Genomic DNA, 19,111 nt, shown 5'->3' with positions numbered 1-19,111 from the left:
TATACTGCAAGGTTTACAAAATACAGACAATATACAATAGGTTAGAAAAGAAAAGCAGGAAAAACAAGAAAATTCAAAAGAACAAAGTGATTTAGCTTGAGCATTGAGAGAAACAACTCCTCTGTAGCAATTGGAAAAGAAGAAGAGTACTAAAGACAAAGGATAAAGAAAAGGATAAATATATAGTAATTAAGAGAGCGAGAGTGAGCGACTGTTATGGGATGAATTTCAGGAGAAACAACTGTTAGGATTTTTTGTCTTTTGACACGACGGTAATCGATGGAATACAATGAGACGGGACTATTTGTTTTTCAATATGGAACTATTTTTCTTTATTAAAATAGGCAAAGCCCTAAGAAAAGAGAGAAATAAAAACCCTGCCATTTGAGAGGTGCCGCATCAGATTTGTATTCCCCTACTTTATATAATTATATAGATATATATTATATCTACATTATATCTACATATATCCTAAATTACTAACAACTAATCTATATTATATTTCCAACGATTTTCATAGATACAGGATACCTAAATGACATTCAAATTGAGAAGAATGTTCTTGTAGGTGTTGATTTGTCTTCCAAATTTGAAGGGGCTTTTGATGAAGAAAATGCAGGTATGATTTAGTACATGTTATCATCATATTTCACATTTTCCATATCAAATGCAGGACAACATTTCTACAAATTTACTATACTTTCACTACAATTTATCTACATTTTTGTTAATGTTTCCTACAAATTATCTACAAATTAATTAAGTTGCGTATATTTGTTGTAACAGAGAAGGAAACTATGCATGTGGACTCTCCAAAACAGGAAGCTAATATTGATATTCCAGGAGAGCATTTAAATGAGGAGAAGGAGACAACAAAAATTCAATCTCCCATTCAACAAGAAAATGTTATACCAATAGGAGACGATTGCCGGTAACATTTCAGTAGTATTATATGTTACATTACAACTGTAGAAAAAAAAGGTTTTGACAATTTGTTTCAATTTTTGTTGAAGAACTGATGCAACATTTTTTCTTATTCTTTTGCTTTAAATTTTGAAGGTGAACCAACCGAGTACATGAATGTAGGTGATTCAGATGACTGCAGATTTGAAAAAAGGGAAGTACCACTTGATAATTTTGAGCTTCTAGAGAACTTCTCCCAGATTGTTAAGTTTGGCGAGCCTATCCAAGATGACACAACCCCTACTTTACAAGCAAGAACAAGGCAGTCTGGAAAGCATGCAAGATCCCCCTTTCTCCCTTTTTACAGTTCTGGGGGGAGCACTTCAGAAGGACCTCCAATTTTTCTCATCAAGCATCCATTTGCTGGGGTTATTGGCGGCGATGTTGATTCTGACTTGTTGGAAGAATTCAATAAGCTGTTATACTCTGGAGGTCGAGCATTAAGGTTGTAAGCTAGGGGGAAGTTGTGAGTATTTCTTCAGCGCACTAAAGTGAGACTAGCCAGTTAGGAGTTAGTCTTAGGATGCTACTGGTCAGCTACTGATCTGCTGGATATTATTATATCTTCCATTTTTTTCGTACTTTCTATATTTCTTATATTGCTGTTATTTTTATTTTATGTTATTTTATTATGAGTTTATTGATTAGTACTAATATATCGTCTCTTGTAGCTTTCTTGAACCGAGGGTCTCCTGGAAACAGCCTCTCTGTCCCTCGGGGTAGGGGTAAGGTCTGTGTACATATTACCCTCCCCAGATCCCACTAGTGAAATTATACTGGGTTGTTGTTGTTGTTGTTGTTGTTATACTCTGGTACCGACACGGTGTCAAAGAGGTTATATTATACAAATTTTCATATTATCGAGTTCATACAATTTTTTGATTTCCAGTTGAATCTACATATTTATTGTAATTGCTATGTGTTTAAATAGGAGGAAGGTGCCTTATTCTATAAAAGATAACCAGCTTAAGCCGTGGTATGATCTTGGAGTGGAGAAAGTTGATAAAAAGGAGTAGTTTTAAACTTTAGCACATCCCGGACAAGTCCTCAATAATACGGTAAACATATACCCTGGCATAATGAAATGACTAGCTGTAGTATTCTATTATTGGAGAATATTGTAGTTTTTCTGTTTAAAAAAGTGTAGTTAATTTGTTTGAAACATTAAGAAATAATGAACTCTGTTTTTTTGCAGCACATTGATGTTATTTTATACAATTGAGAAAGAGAGAAAAGTATGGTCCTGTGAACAAAACACGTTTTACAACCACTGACTGCATTTTCAAGACTAGAATTAAATAAATTTATGAAAAATACATTAATGCTCCTGACAATAAGTAGCTTGCTATTGTGAAATCCCAAGATGTCGTAGTAGAATACATATTGATAAATAGGCTACTTGCAAATGTTGCATGAAATCAAGATGATTTTGTGATTATGCCCATAAATATTGTGAAAAAAGTTCACTAGCTGTTAGCTGTTTTTGACATTACCGAAAGGGTTCTATATGTTTATGATTCTATGGTCTCTTCATACAATCATATCCTTGTTGAATCTGTTGTCAACAGATTTGCAACAATGATCCCCCTATACTTGTCATCCACCGACTTCTATGACAAGCGTCCAGACATCAACTAACACAAAGACATACACTGAAAAAGGTGTTACTGATCCTCTTGACATTTAGTGGTTGGTCGGTGAGATACCTCAGCAAAAAGAGGGATCACTGTATGAAAAAGCTACTTTTCCTTCTATTTATTTAACAAATTTTATTCAACTGCTGAATGCTAAATTTTCCCCCCTAATTTCTGTTTGCAGTAAATGTGGTGTATACGTTGTGACATTTGCTGAATATGTCAGCATTGAAGAGCTATTGATTTTAAAGGAAGACCTTTCTGATATTGATCAATATCGTAGACGCTATGGAGCTCTACTTTGGGATTATGCTAGGAAAAAGCAAAAGATTGGTGCAACTAGTGAGAGTGAGGTGACTGGCAGATTAGCAAGCAGAAAAGGTCCACCAGCTGCAAATGAGAGAACAGAAGTCCGGAAGAAGAAGAAGAATTAGTTTCCCTATTCTGTAAAAAAATTGTAGTTAAAATATGTAGGTGTAGTGGGTTTATAGTAAAGTTGTAGATAAATTGTTAACTTAGAACAAGTCAGTTGAAACATATTTGTAGCAGATTTGTGCTACAATTGTTTTACCTTTAGTTTTGTTATTTTTGCCTAGGAAATTACTACTTTAAATCGAAAACACTATGGAGATTCTTTTTTGGTTCAAAATTGTTAGTACTTTATTCTACTACTTTTGTTTTGTGTGGTTACCCTTTGCTTCATTATTTTTAGCATAAAATTTCTTTACAACTTAACTACATTTATGATGTTTCATTATGTATTAAGTTAGTGGGCTGAGGAGATATTGATGTCCTTAGGATACGAATTTGCAGATGTTCCTCATCTGATTAGTCTGTCTAAGAGTGCTGCAACACTTGCTAATTTTACAGTTGCGTTTTGTGAAAATGGGAATGTCGTTCCCATTCTTTTACTGTTGCTGTGATGACTCCACCCTAAGGATGTTGTCTCAAGAAATGTAATTCAACAAAACAACTACAAACCAATTGTATTAAGAGTTGAAAATATTTTATTATAGGAGATATATTCAATTTATCAACAGAATTACAACTCAACTATAATTCTCCAGAATACCTCAATACAATCTATCAAAAAGTTGTAGTTACTTTATCAATTTTTATTTCCTTTTGGGTGAATTCTTACAAGATCTTTTGTTATGCCCTTCTAGCCCACAGTTTTCACGTGAAACTTGTACTTCTTTGCTTTTACTTCATCAAATGGTTTGTATCTTTATTTCTAAGGTCTCCATGGCTGTCTTTTCCCAGTTGGTGGCTTTACAACTTCTTCGGCTACATGTTGTGGTACATTCCATTTGCTTTCGTCAGGAAGCGGATCTACTGGTGTTTCATAAGTCTTCAAAAGACTTTCCCTCATGTAATAAGGATAATAATAGTTTTCATAAGACTCATCCCTGTGCCTCAAGGCCGCCAAAGCATGTGGACAAGGAAGTTCGTCAAGATGGAACTGTCCACAACTACATCTTTTGTTTTGAAGGTAAACAATAAAGCGCTCCGCACCGTATAGCACTGTATGGATGTGGTCTGTTGAAGCCCTCACCTACAAATTCATTTCAAGCACACAACTAATTGTCAGCGATATGTACAAAATAACAACATTTTTACTACAAGTTATCTACAATTAACATTATATATTTAGTTTGATGGAATCGTTGATCTGATGTTACTGGATATAGCTTACTCTCATCTTCTACGATAATGTCTTGTTGTCCTCAAACTCTTTGTTGTATTTTTCCCAAGGTATGTGAATGTACCCTTTGCTTTCAATAACTTTTCATTATTCCAACTTTCAAGAAGAGTCCTCATGTACTCTAATAGGTCTACTATGGGCATCTCTCTTGCATCTTTTCTTACCGCATTCAATGACTCTGCAATGTTTTATGTCATCGTCCACGTTCTGTTCACCGTAGCATGTACCCGAGACCATCTGTGATAGCCAATATCGTATAAGTATGCTTTAACGCACACGTCGATCTCTTCATTCTTTGACATTCTTTCATTAAATTCATCAATTGTGTATGATCGTGTTGTTGCAAAGTACAATTTGCTTATCTTTAGATAACCCTTCCTGAACTTTGACCTTACATTTATCCAAATGAGCCACATGCAAGCATAATGTGGCCTTCCAGTATAAACAGTAGATGTTGCCTTCAAGATACTCTCATTTCGGTCCGAAATAATACACATATTAGGTTTTTCACCATACACATCTTTGTATTGCTCAAAAAACCAATTCCATGCTGCGTCATTTTCTGAATCAACAATAGCGTATGTCAGTGGTAATATGCTACCTATCACACAGGTGGCAAAAAGAAAATCAATTTCTGTAATAAAATTTGACAGTATAAAAAGTAGATACTGAAAATAACTTTACAACAATATTTCTACAAAGAATCTACAATACCTGCTGCATCCATTGTGCTGGCTGTTAACATTATTCCTTTGTATGCCGACTTCAAGAAGGTTCCATCAACTACCACAACTGGCCTACAATACTCCCAACCCTTGATGGATGTACTAAGCACAACAAATGCGTACAAGAAAAAAACATCTTCAGTCTTCTTTAAATTAACTACCGTCCCCGGATAAGTCTTCTCCAGAATATACAAATAACTTGGCAAGCGACTGTAGGAATCAGCAGGGTGACCTCTCAAAAATTCCAAAGCCTTTTCCTTTACTCTCCAAGCTTGCATGTATGTTAAGTTCACACCATGATCCGACAACATATCAGTCTGTATTTTTTTTGGTGTGTATATTGTCTTAGGATCCGTATATTTTGGAATCACCATGCTGGCAACTACCATGACAGTTGCTTTGCGTTGTATGTGTGTATTGTCCATCAAAGAGCATGTGTGCAGGCTGTTGAATTTTCAAACCTTGAACAATGTTGATTCGTTTATGATGGTTGATTTGAATTGCCATGTACAATTGTCCCCAATACAAACCAGGCAGTAACTACATAAAAAAAATAAGTTAAAAATTGGTATGAAAAATATCGCTACAAATTAATAGGCTATTTAAGCACAAAAATCTTATATTAAACAATTTATTTACAAAAAAACTACAAATTTGTTAACAATTATATACAAAGAAAGCACTACCTATAAATAAAAGAATACCAAACAACTATAAAATAAACACAAATACAAATTTGACAATAGAACTGTTCCTACCTTCTTGCGCTAGACCTCTTCACCCTAAATTAGAACTTATTCATGACAGAATAGTGCTTCATTGCATTGACAATTGTTTGCTTGTCTTTGTAGACTTGGCCTACTTCAATAACATTTGGTGTATGTTCTATTATTATGTTACTTTCACATTCCCCAATCGGCGGAGATGCTGGCCTATCCATCAACAGCACTGTTCCAGATGAACCCGCACTCAATTAAAAGTATATACAATTCAGAAGTATATTGTAGTTAATTTGTAGTAAAATTGTGTAATAATTAAAATTGAATACTTCAACAGTTATAATAGTTGAACTACATTTGTTAGTTGTATCATTATAGTTATTGTGTAGAATAATTGTAGAAAACAAAAAACTGACAGAACATCACCACTGAAAATACAAAACAAACCTGCAATTGTGCTCGTATTAGAGCTACTGCTTTCCAAATCGAAATCACACACTGTTATACATAGCGGATACATTCCTAAGCTTTTGTTTTCCTTTTTGGTCTCCATGTATACTCGAACTCCCATATCGTTCCTAATTTCCATTGGAGGACAATGTTCATTGACAATGTATTTGATTTCGATGATTTTCTCAGAGGTATTGATCATTAGATGTTCTGCAATTGCAGAATTCAATTGATTGTAATTTTAATCCTTGCTGACTACTATTCTATCAACATTAAAATCGTTGTACCTGCCAATGCTATCCCAATGACCATTTAGCTGAAGCATAATAGCTAAATTTGTCATTATATCGCCGAATTCAATACTATTGGAGATAGTTGTTTGCAATTTTTTTCCGCCGATCTTCGTTTCTGATTTTGAAACCAGAGGAGATACAGAAAATCAGAGTAATGAACTTGATTGTGCGACGTTGATGAGAGTAAATCGATGTAATAGCAAGCTTAAATAAATTGTGAAGATTGCGTCAGTAAATTCTCCGAAGAATCCTCTGTGATCCCAATTCCCCGCGTCTAAAAAAGGAAGGCTAATGCATAAAGGATTCTTCTTTAAATAAATGTATATATTTTGTAGTCTAAACATGGGTAGGTCGGATAATTATGTAAACATGGACATTTTTGGTAATAACGTTTCTAATTTTGTACATGTATGAAAAAATTCCTTAATTTTATTTGTATTTATTTGGGCTTGTAATAGTTATTTGTAAACAGATATAGGGTTTTAGTGGATGTTGGGGCTTGAAAATTGTCACGACCTGAATTTCCCACCCTCAGGAGTCGTGACGGAGCCTACTCATAAAAGCTAGGCAAGCCGAGTATTATAGATTCATTAACCCATTTACTTAGCCTTTTTAGCAGTTCAATATAACAGGTGATCAATAGCGGAATAATTACAATAAACAGAAATGCAGAAGACGAAAACTAATAGTTTAACCATATACTAGTACATAATCCAACATACAACTCTACCCAGAATTTGGTGTCACAATTGTGATCACGTAATTTTTGCCCTATATGAATTACTCCTATAAAATTCAAGAAAATAGATTTTTTCCAATTATTTTTCATTTTGTAGGATTTTTGTAGAATTTTATTAATTGTTTGCATGTTTGTGCATGTTTAATTTTCATTAAAAATCATGAAAAATGCCAAAATACCTTGCATTGCATTTAGATTTTATTCTTACATTTTTAGGATTAGTTAGTTAATTATTTATTTTATTAAAAATAAGAAAAATTACAAAAATGGGCCATTTTACATTTTTACCTTTTAATTGCTAGATTATCGATTTTTCTTTTTGATTTAGGATCAAGGAATTTTTATAATTTTAAGAAATTGGTTAGTTTTACAATCTAGATTAATTTAGGATTTTGATTTAAGTTTTTAATTAAAGAAAAAAAAGAAAAACAAAAACAAAAAGAAAAGGAAATAAAGGGTTAATTCAGAAGGGGTTTGATTTTATTAGGCCAAAGGGGCTGAAGCCCAAATATTTTTTCCCAAACTCGCCCCAAATCCAGCCCAATGCCCCATACCCGGTCCAGCCAGCCCCGTCTAAACCAAAACGACCCCGTTTCGACTATCTTTGATCACAGTCGTTGTATCCTAGTGATCCAATGGTTCGGAACTAACCCCCTAAGTATAAGACTGTCCAAATGCCGCCATACCCATTCGACCCCCCATTCCATGTCTCTCAACCTCAGAGACGTGAAGCCCTAGCCGCCCTCACACCCTCCGCCACCTCCGCCACCTCCGCCGTCAACCACCTGCCGAAAATCGCCTCACGACGGTTCCGGTGCTCCGATTCACTCCAAATTCACACCAAACACTACCCACCTCCTCCTCTTTCCAAAATATAGAACCAATTCCTCGAATCCCTCTCAAATCCCTCCAATTTTAGATTTAAGATTGATACCCAAAACCCTAGTCTGCCCAAACCACCCCAAAACCTCACCAGGTCATCTCTCCGCTCCCCTCACCCCTAATATCCTGCTATTTTGCTCAAAATGCCTTTCAAACTGGAGTAATTTCAAATTGAAAATCTGGAAAAAAAAGAGAAAGAAAAACCTAAAAGCCTCTACTGAAGTTCAAATGGTTCATACCTACATGAGTCATTTGCTTCTCAATAGGAGCAATTGATTCATGTAGGTTTGACTCATTTTCAAACCTGCCCTAACCATGTCCAAACTCCGGTCAGGTTCTCCAAGTCCCAACTGGTATAGGTAATTTCTCGTTTGGTTTCTTTTCTTGAACATTGATTTCTTGTTGTGGTTGTTCTGTTCGTAGTTGCATGATTTAGGGTTTTAATTTTTCAGAATTGTTTGTTAACTTTTGTGATTAATCATTGATGTTAGTCAGTAGTTTAGGGTTAATTTATGCATTTTCCATCAGAGTCATTAGATGGTCAGTTTTTCGGCTAGGGTTTGTTAAATATTGGTTTAACTTGTGTCTAGTTAGTTTGAGTTAAAATCAGTATGCTAGTTTCTTTCTGTTGTTGTGATTCCCTGATACAGTAATGTTGGTTTCTTCAATGGGTTTACTTCTTAGAAAATGGCTCATTATTGATTAATTCTGGACTTGTGTTAGTAATTAGGTTTAAATATCTCTGTTTTGCCTCATTTCTGATTTCAGTTCATGCTAAGAGAATCTAGGTTTAGTTAAAGGTTTTAGGGTTTGTGCCATTTGATCTTTATTTCCTTTTAATTCTTGTTTGATGTTGTTTGCCCTGGTTTGTAATTGTTAGAAACTCTTAGGGGGGTCAATTGAACAATTGTAAACTTAGGGTTCAAGTTGGGAAATGAAATAGGGACTTTCAGATAATTCCTACATTAGGAAACTTCTAGAATGGGAGGCAGCTGTCCTTATTTGGTTAACACAAATATGCCGAGCCAATAGGGGACAACCAGCTATCCTAGTTGGTTAGGAAAGATGCCTTTTCAGGCTGAGGGAATATTTCCCTGATTTGGCTTTTGGCACATGGCCTTTTAGGCCTGTAAGTAGTTCCTTTCTTTCACAGATTTTAGATTATTATTCTCTGCACCAAAGTCCTGAAAAAACAATCAGAATTTCATACCCTAAAAAACACAAAAACAGTTTTCTGCATTACTGGCTGGTCTTTCTGATTTTCTTTTGTAATTTTAAAAGTTTTCATGGAAATTCTAGTCTTCTAAGCTGAAGCTTGGCTGGTCTTTGAAGCTGTTTGTTTGATTTTCACTACTGGTTCCTGCTGCTGTGTTGGTTATTGCTGTTGTTCCTTTTCTTTTGAAGTTTTTCAACCAGTTTCCTTCATCTTACACTTACTGTTTTCCTTTTTGTTACTCATTCAAGGTACCATTTTCAGTTCCTTCTTCATGTATTGTGGTTTCTTTTCTGAAATGGAATGCTTAATATCGAATTTGTTCAGTAAATGGGTTTTATGTGAATTTTGGTGGACTTGTATAGATCTAGTTTAGATTTACTGCTTGAAAATCGGCATGATTCCTTTTACGTGGGTTAGTAATCATCTGTGATTTCTTTTTTTTCCTACATGTTTAAGCTTTTAATTTTTTTTTTTGAAAAAACTTCAGACTATAATGTGAAGATCCAGCATGCTTAAAATCGTCAATGGGATCCATATGAAGACTGAAACCTGCTCTCATTTTGTTGTTTCGTTATTTGACATGGTAAACTAACTAATGAAGCCTGTGAGATAGTATTAGAAAAGATTTTGACAATGTTGGTTAATCTTTCCTTATGTGTTGAAACCATGAAGGGTTATAATTGTACTAACTATTTGTCTCATTTGTCTGCTACTATAGTAGTCAAATGCAGATTTGCAAATTAGTTCTATAGCTACTCTTGCAAACTCAAGCACTGTTTTGAAACACAAAATCTCCTTGGATGGAAGTATGCCGCCTTAGCAGAAGGATGGATCATTTTTTGTGAAGCTTTTCGTTAATGAGTAGTTAGATTATTTAGTTGTTATGATTAAATTGTATAAACTTGTTCTTTCAGTGATCTGTTTTGTATAGTTAATTTGGGTACATTTAGTTATGATAGTTAATTGTAATTCTCAAATTTATGTACTTGCTTTTAAGTATATTCAATAGGCCAGCATTTTTCATTAATGAATTGGGCCAAGATGTGGGCCTAAATGGATGGCCTGGTCAAGATCATTTTAGGTGTGGTCTTAGACCTTTGTTCGAGTGCTGGGCTCAATTTCGAGGCCCAAAGCGTCCAGATGTGTTTTTTCTTGTCTTGGGCACAATTTCAGGCCCAAAGGTCTTCTTCCCCACCCTTTTTCCTTTCGCATCTTATGTTTAGACAAATGGCTCGTCATGTGGAGTTCAGTGCATTGCTGGGCTCATTATTGGCCCAATCATATCGCTGGTTGGATTTGGCCTTTCGTTCTAAGTGGTGGGTTCAACTTCAAGCCCAGCCCATGTACTTTCGTTAAATCCTCAGCTAACCTGCAGCTGGTTCGATCTTCCTTAAGTAATCAAAAGCCTATCAATTTATCTCAATGCATATTTGCAATTAGTAAATTTAGACTAAATCCTGAGTTAGATTAAGGAGGGACTTTATAATCCTCTTTAATTGAACATAATTCTCTTCTTTATGATTGATTGAGGTGTGCCATTTATAATTGAATCACCTATGGCCCTCATATTAATTTTATAACTTAGATACTAAAAATAAATTTCGTAGTTTGCTTTAGGCGCGTTAACTAAACATTTATCATGACTATGGGTACGGTTCCTGTGACGTAGTTGTGATTTGTAATTGCTAAATTCGGGTGTACATTTCATGTGACTCGATTCTAATTTCTAACAAGGTTAGATAAAGCGTGTTGTGAACCGTGGGTGCATTTCATGTTGCATGGCTTACGATGCGTTTTAAATAATCTTGCATTTCCCTAAATATTAAGAGCGGTTTAAATGGATTAAAAATGCACATAGGTTTCAAAGATGTTTTAAAATCAAATAAATAGGCCAATATTAACAGTTGAGCGACCGTGCTAAAACCACAGAACCCGAAAATGCCTGACACCTTCTCCCGGGTTAACAGAATTCCTTACTCGGATTGCTTTGTTTCGCAGACTGTAAAATAGAGTCAATCTTTCCTCGATTCGTGATTTTAAACCGGTGACTTGGGATACTAATAAACTATCCCAAGTGGAGACTCTGAATTCAATAGATAATCCCATTTCGATTGTCACTTAAATTGGAAAAACTCCCCTATACCCCTTCCGGTGGTAGGAAAAAGGAGGTGTGATAGCTCTGGCGACCCTGCTGGGGGAGAAGAACCCAGAACTTCTGGTTCATGGATCAGAATTCGAGCTTAGAATAACTGTTATAGTTGACTTTTATTTATTATCTGTTTTTTATATGTTTGAACCTAATGTGCTAAATGCCGCTTTTTATTACCACTTTGATATTGTTGAATTGTATATAAATTGTTACGAAACCCTCATCTCTCTGAGTCTTCTTAATCATCTGGGAAGGGTGCACTTCGTGTAGCTTCTCTTCTGTTAGAGTCATATCCCAATTTTAGAACGAGGGTCGGACAAGTTGCAAAGCCGGTGAAGCTTCTGTATTCCCAGTACGCTGCCCCCCGGCTCGAGCTGTCTGCTTGGGTAAGCCAGGTCTAGAACAAATAAACCCAAGTTTTTAAACATAGTATAACATTGCCTCATGCCGGATCCCCAGTAGGAACGCTTGTTTGCATCACGTGCATTTGACTTTGGGGACTCAACACAGGGGTTGGGTCCATCTAGGACAGATGTACCCGAAATCAAAAGACCATCCTGATGCATTTTACTTGCTACTTGCACATTTATTTGACTCGGATTACATGTTGATCGTCTTCTAGAATAGGGAAAAAAATTGAGAAAAACCAAATTGAGGTAAGAGAGAGGAAATTACCCGCCTGTGAAAAACTTGGTGTCCAAATATCCCCAAACTATGCTGAAATTTTTGAAAAAAGAAGAAGGGAAAAGCTATTTCAAAATGTTTATGTTTTTCTGTTGTGTCAAAATTGACCAAACTATGCAAGTTTGATTCTTACTGGATGTGGGATACGTAGGCAAACCTCACCGGGTCCAACTCCATTTTTGCAAAAATAACCCAAAAATATGAAGTGTTGTTGTTTCGTCGTAAATAAAATTAGGTAATGCCATTCTTGTCTAAAATAGCCAAAATACCCCCAAAAGGGCGCCGGAAGGCTGCTTTGACAAGAATAGCCACCTATGGTCCTTTTTCAAATTTTTGGCCGATTAGCAAACACAGTTCTAAAATCTTCTTTCCTGAGGTGCTGAAGGGCCGTATTTGTAAACTTATTTTTGTTTTAAATTGGAATTTTTGAAAATTGATAATTTTCTCTTGAGTCAAAATAAATCATGGTCTTTTAGCCAATCACTCTAAATAAATGTGCAGGATGAACACTATTGAATATGAACCCTTCAGAGTCCTCGAGGAAATCCCGTTAGAACTCCATATGTGGTGGAATAATTTAAGGAACGTCAGTAGAGATATTGTGATAAAAGCTTTGGGCGGTCTCATTGGTCTTTTGAAGATTAAGCCGAGGTTTGATATAATTGAGGCTTTGATATATTTTTGGGACCCGACTCATAATGTGTTTCATTTTTTTGATTTTGAGCTAACCCCTACGCTTGAGGAAATAGCGGGCTATGTTGGTCTTTGTGGGAATCTCAGAAATCGATACCCGGTGGCACCTAGAGCAGTGACTCTTCATAAGTTTCTGGACCTTCTAAGTATCAGTTGGGAAATTCAAGATGGAAATTTGGCTGAGGGATTTTGCACATTTTACTTCTTGTACCGGCGTTATGGGGATCCCCACGGTTTTGAGGCCCCAGATACTGGTCTAACTCATTCAAGGAACAAAGGTAAATGGGAATCCCGGCGAGGACTGGCTTTTATAGTGGCATTCCTGGGCGTCTTAATCTTCCCAAGAAAGGATGGAAATATAGAGTTGGGGCTCGTGGGAATGGCCAACTTCATGACTAAAAAGCCTAATGGCACCATTTTACCGATGATCCTAACAGAGATTTATTGAGCTCTAACTGTTTGCCGAGAAGGGGGATTTTCTTTTGAGAGTTGCAACATGCTTTTACAACTTTGGATGGAAGAACACCTTTGCCATCGTCCAAGGTACATGAACTGTGGTATGACCGGTCTTAAATGCATTGATGAACATGAAAACCAGTTGGAGGGTCATGAGTTTCTGGAAGGTACGGAGGCATGGTTCACACATTTGATCTCTCTGACTGCAAGCAAAATTGATTGGACATTCGGGTGGCTCCCGGTCATTTACATGTTGACCGAAATGTGTTTTCTTCTATTAATGGGTCTCCGAAGCATTTAGCCCTATGCCCTACACAGGGTTCTGCGCCAGCTAGGCAGGTACCAGACTATCCCACATGATGAAGATTTGAGTCGACAGGTCATCAAACTAGGGCCAAAATATGTATTCCCGGAAGAAAAGGTGCGCCAAATTTGGCATCAGTGTAGGTTCGTGGATCCAAAGACTCAGGTGCGGGATCTGTCCAAAGGTGAGTTGAAGCCTAGTTACACAACCTGGAATGGTAAAAGGTCTCAAGTCCATCAAGAGCCCGAACGGCCCGCCAAAAGGCCCCATGTTCAACAATTCACTGATGGGGCATATGAGCAATGAGATTGGTTGGCAAAAGAGACAAGCTACAGAGCCACAATAAGCAAATTGGAGGGGTAAATCAGAGATCTTAAATTTGACAAAAGTGTACAGGCTGCTGCTGATGAAGGGGAGAAGAAGAAATTGGCCCAAGAAAACAAAGCCCTTCGAGCCCAGATCCAAAAAATGAAGATAGCTATTGAGAATCAGGAAAGGAGCCAAATGGATGAAAGACTCAAAAATGGTCTTAGGAGGAAAATATCTGAGTACGTGGATGATTTAGAAAATCCGAGGGTAGTCTGACGAGAGCCCATGCACAGTTGGCGAAGAACGCAGAGGGACGGGCAGAGTTTGTCAGGCAATTGAAAAGGAAATATGAGGGAGAAGTTACAAACTTGAAGAAAAAGCTCACTACCCTCGAGAATGAGATGACCAAACAAACAAAGAGCTTTAAGGTGAAAAGGGAACATTGTTATGCATTAATGTCTCAGCTAGAGGAAGATACGCAATAGCTGCAAGGTCAAAGCCATCATGACACCCAAGTGCTAGAAGCTAGGTCTCAACAAATTGGGCGTTTGCTCCAAGAGAAGGGCATCATTAGGAAAGGGTTAGAGCAATCGCCAACTATATCGTCATGAAATGCCATGAATGTGAGGACATGACTAGGACCACCTTCTTTGCCGCAGTGATGACCTTTGTTCTCCAAATAATGAATGACCTGGATCGCCTCCAAGGAGATCTTGCAGATAGGCCCCTGGCGAGACTGACTGATGTCCCACAGGCCCCTAGAGCAGTAGTTGAGGCACTTATGTATTCTTGATTTTATTTGTTCGAGTCTGTATTGTCAGTTTCTCTTAGAGTTTGTTAGTTCATTTTCGAGTCTGTATTTTCAGTTTTATTTTGGCGTTTGTTAGTCCACTTGTCGAGTCTGTCAGTTTTTATGTCTAAATCTGTAGAAGAAGTCACTGTAATAAGGATTTTTTTAATTATTTTATGAAAATTTGAAAACCCAAAAAATGTATCTTTCTTTTATTTCGCATTTGTCCCCTGAACTACGTAATGATCTGATTCATGTGGCGCCATTGTACATAGGTAATCCCAATATTATTCGATCATAACCATAAATTGAAAAGAAAAAAAGGAAAAAGAAGAGAGAAAGAAAATAAAGAAAATCGAGTGGAAAGAAATAATGGCAAATCAAGAGAGAAAAAACGAGTGCAAAATAAAAGGGAGGCAACAAAAACAAGTGGAAAAAGGCAATAGTGATTAAAGAGGGTTTGGAGTGAAAAGAGAAAAGAGAGAGAAGAGAAAGCAAAAAATGCGAAGAGTTAGTTAAAAGCCGGAATGAAGCATGCAGCCATTCAAATACAAGATAGAAGCTTTAACTGTCTAGGTGCATTGCATCCCAAATGTGTGGTTGCCTATCTGTTATATCTTTAATACTGACAAATTCGCTGTTGTCATTGAGTACAAGAAGGTGGTTAGGTTGTTTGGCATTCTGGCAACCCATTTGTACATCACCAGGTCTAAAAACAAGTTGATCATGGCTGGCCAAGAAATAGACATAAGTATTATTGATCCACCGAGAGAGGTGGAAGAGTCTGAGGTTGGTCTGAAAGAGGAGTTACATAAGTTGAAACACCAAATGGCAGAGATGTACCAGACATGGATAAAAGGGCGTCCCCCACCATCATACCCCGCCAACCCTGATTTCATCCCACCGCTAGTTCAGTCCTAAGAACCTCCCACTACAGATTCATCCCCACAACATGCACCAAACTTCACCCCTTACCACTGCTATCATGGCACCACTTCCCAAACCATACAAGCTCCACCAGCCAAAACAACCCCATACCCCCTCCACCAGCTATCCCTGTTTTCGTAGCACCTCCACCAGCTACACTCCATTGATCTTCCAGTGAGCCATTATTCTATACCCAAGATAATCAGTACTATCTCCCAAAGCCTACTTTCAAGGCCCCATATCATTAATCCTACAATCCTCGTTTCAACCTCCCTGTTGAGACTAAGAAACCACCTAAAAACCCAGAACAAGAGGAGATGTTTAGGAAGGTGAGAAGCCTGGAACAATCGCTTAGAAACATGCAAGGGTTGTGAGGTCAAGTAAGTGTAGCCTACAAATATCTATGTTTGTTCCCTGACGTACAACTACCTGTTGGGTTCAAAATGCCCAAATTTGACTTGTATGATGGGAACGGAGATCCCGTGGCCCACTTAAGGGTATTCTGCAGTAAAATGAGAGGATCCGGTGGGAAAGATGAGCTGTTAATGTCATACTTTAGCCAGAGTGTGAGTGGCGCGACATTGGAGTGGTACACTTGTCAGGATCACATCAGATGGTACACCTGGGATGATTTGGCCCAAACATTTGCTCGTCATTTCCAATACAACATCGAGATTGTTCCAGATTGTCTATCTTTGACTAAGATTGAGAAGAAGCCTAGTGAAAGTTTTAGGGGATACGGTTTCCACTGGAGAGAACAGGCAGCAAGGGTTAACCCTCAAATGGAGGAGAACGAAATGGTGGAATACTTTCTTCAGGCCTTGGAGCCTACTTACTTTGGTCATCTGATCTCGACCATAGGTAAGTCTTTCAATGAAGTAGTAAAAATGGGAGGAATGGTAGAGGATGAGCTCAAATCAAGCAAGATCATGAGCTACTCTGCCATCAAAGAAACTACGAAGGCAATCCAGAATGGCACCGGAGGCATGCTTGGGAAAAAGAAGAAAGAGGATGTTGCTATGGTCGTTTCAGGATCATGGTACGAACCAGGAGATTCTCCTACCCATTACACCCAACCTCGACCCCAGCTCCAAGCCTATACTCCAACTCCATATAGTCCACCCTAGCACTACTTCCCACCACCAGAGCCTCAATACTGAGTCCGGCCACCCCAATATCATGTCCATCATGCATAGTCATATGCTCAACCCCCTCCACACCCGTAATGGCGTGCACCAGCTCCACAAAACCCTTACCTACCGCTACAAACATAATGAAACCCTACTGGTCCAAATTTTCAAGCCAAGCTAGAATTCAGGAATGAAAGGTTACAACGGAAGAAAACTTTCACCCCACTTGGGGAATGTTATACCAACCTATTTTAAAGGTTGAGGCAGTTGGAAGTTCTGAGGCTAGTTGAGTCTAAACTACCAAACCCCCCTCCAAAGAACCTAGATTATTCTCTAAGATGTGCGTATTGTTGTGATATTCTGGGGCACGACATAGAAAATGGTTGGCACTTGAATAACGCCATCCAAGATCTCATTGATATGAACCAGATTGTGGTCCAGAGCCTAGAAGCACCCAACATCAATCAGAACCCCTTGCCAGCCCATGCTGAAACACACATGATTGAGATAGTGCATAAAGATGGGAAGCCCAAGAAGCTTTCATAATCTGTCATGATGATCCGGTCTAGTGAAAGTAAGTCGGTCAAGGACCCGGTTGTCACAAAAGCAACCTCTTTCATAGTTGAAGGATCGACGGACATGTTGAGCATGCCAAATTATAAGCCAGTTGTGGTAGTTGAAAAGAGGTCCCCAAGTGATGTTGTAGCAAAGCAAGAAAAGCCAAAGGTGATCGTGCCGGGGGTCGCAAGTAAACCAGTCTTAATTGTGGAGGGTGCTCGCACGGACCTTATCATTATCAAACCTATGACCCAGCTGCCGGTAGCTAACACCAAGACTATCCCATGGAACTATAAGCGAGTGATAGTGACCTATAAGGGGAAGGAAGTGAAAGAGGAATTTAACGAGGCCCAGGTATTAACTCGTTCGGGGAGATGCTTTGCCCCGGAAGAGTTAAGGAATGCTAAAACTCTCAAGGACAATCCAGTTCTAGTGAAGAAACCGGTCACTGAAGAAGAGGTGGAGGAGTTTTTGAGAAAAACAAAGGTACAAGATTACTCCAACGTAGAACAGTTGAGAAAGACTCCTGCTTAGATTTCCCTATTATCATTGTTGATCCATTCAGATGAGCACCGACGGGCCCTGATGAAGATTCTTAACATAGCTCATGTCCCCGAAAAAATCACAGTGAACCATTTGGAGAAGATTGCCAATAAGATATTTGAGTCTAACAGGATCACATTCTCGGATGACGATTTTCCTCTGGAGGGTACAGAACACAATCGCTCCCTCTATCTCACAGTGAAATGTGAAAATTCTGTAGTCACAAGGGTGTTAATTGACAATGGTTCCAATACAAACATCTTCCCTCTCTCTACTCTGAACAAGTTAAAAGTTGATGATAAAAGGATTCATAAGAACAACATATGCGTCCTAGGTTTTGACAGAGGGGGAAAAGACTCTATTGGCTACATCATGCTCGAGTTGACAATAGGACCAGCTGACTTCACTATGGAGTTCCAGGTACTAGATGTGGCTGTTTCTTACAATTTGCTGTTGGGTAGGCCTTGGATACATATTGCCAAGGCAGTTCCGTTTTCTTTACACCAGATGGTGAAGTTCGAATGGGATAGATAAGAAATCGTCGTGCATGGGGATGAGAATTTATGTGCTTTCAATGATACCTCCGTTCCGTTAATCGAGGCTGAAGAGGATAAGGGGCCGTAGGTCTATCAAGTGTTTGAGACGGTGTTAGTTGAAAAGTTTCTGGAAGGGGACTACATCCCGGGTCGAAAGTTAGCATTTGCAATCTTCATGGTAGTAACCGAGATGTTGAAAAATGGTTTTATGCAGAGCAATGGTCTGGGTTCATCTCTACAAGGTATCATGTAGCCAGTGTCCTTGCGTGAAAATTTAGGCAGATTTGGTCTGGGGTTCAAGCCTGCAGGGTATGATGTGAAGAAGGCTCGAAAGCTGAAAAAGAAGGCATGTCTCTCCCTAATCCAGTTCCACGTCTCTCCAGGTCTTTCATCAAGGTAGGGATCGTGAAGCGTCCAGTGATAATAGTGCCAAAGCTTGTGGTTGATTTTGATGAGGAATTGGTTAAAAGGTTCCAGAGTCTGTTTGACGAGGTAAACATGGTAGAAACTAGGGAAGGTTCCAGTAAAATAGATGTGTAGTTTATTGGGCCGAAAGTGAAGCTTAACAATTGGGATGCTACTCTTCTCCCTACCCAAAAGGAGTTTTGATAGTTTGCTTTGTTTTCCTTTCAGTTTATCTGGATTATTCCAGGGATGTATTTAGATTTTATTTTCTGTCTGTTGATGTACAAACCCTTCTAACCTT

At 38.1% G+C, this 19,111-nt stretch overlaps 2 protein-coding genes across 2 annotated transcripts; one reads left to right on the top strand and one right to left on the bottom strand.

The window, feature by feature from the left end:
* Positions 1-3,831: 3,831 nt before the first annotated feature.
* LOC107817800 (uncharacterized) lies at positions 3,832-5,416 on the bottom strand. Its single transcript, XM_016643671.1, has 3 exons — positions 5,017-5,416; positions 4,530-4,903; positions 3,832-4,152 (listed from the first exon to the last, which is right to left on the bottom strand). The coding sequence occupies exons 1-3, from the start codon at positions 5,414-5,416 to the stop codon at positions 3,832-3,834; spliced, it is 1,095 nt and encodes a 364-aa protein (XP_016499157.1).
* A 12,495-nt stretch (positions 5,417-17,911) lies between these two features.
* On the top strand, positions 17,912-18,403 carry LOC142163308 (uncharacterized). Its single transcript, XM_075220581.1, has one exon. The coding sequence runs from the start codon at positions 17,912-17,914 to the stop codon at positions 18,401-18,403; it is 492 nt and encodes a 163-aa protein (XP_075076682.1).
* The last annotated feature ends 708 nt before the right edge of the window (positions 18,404-19,111 follow it).

The sequence above is a fragment of the Nicotiana tabacum genome, chromosome 8, assembly GCF_000715075.1.
Source record: "Nicotiana tabacum cultivar K326 chromosome 8, ASM71507v2, whole genome shotgun sequence".
NCBI lineage: Eukaryota > Viridiplantae > Streptophyta > Magnoliopsida > Solanales > Solanaceae > Nicotiana > Nicotiana tabacum.
Note: the sequence above shows the minus strand (reverse complement) of the source record. Positions and strands in the feature narration are given on the sequence as shown.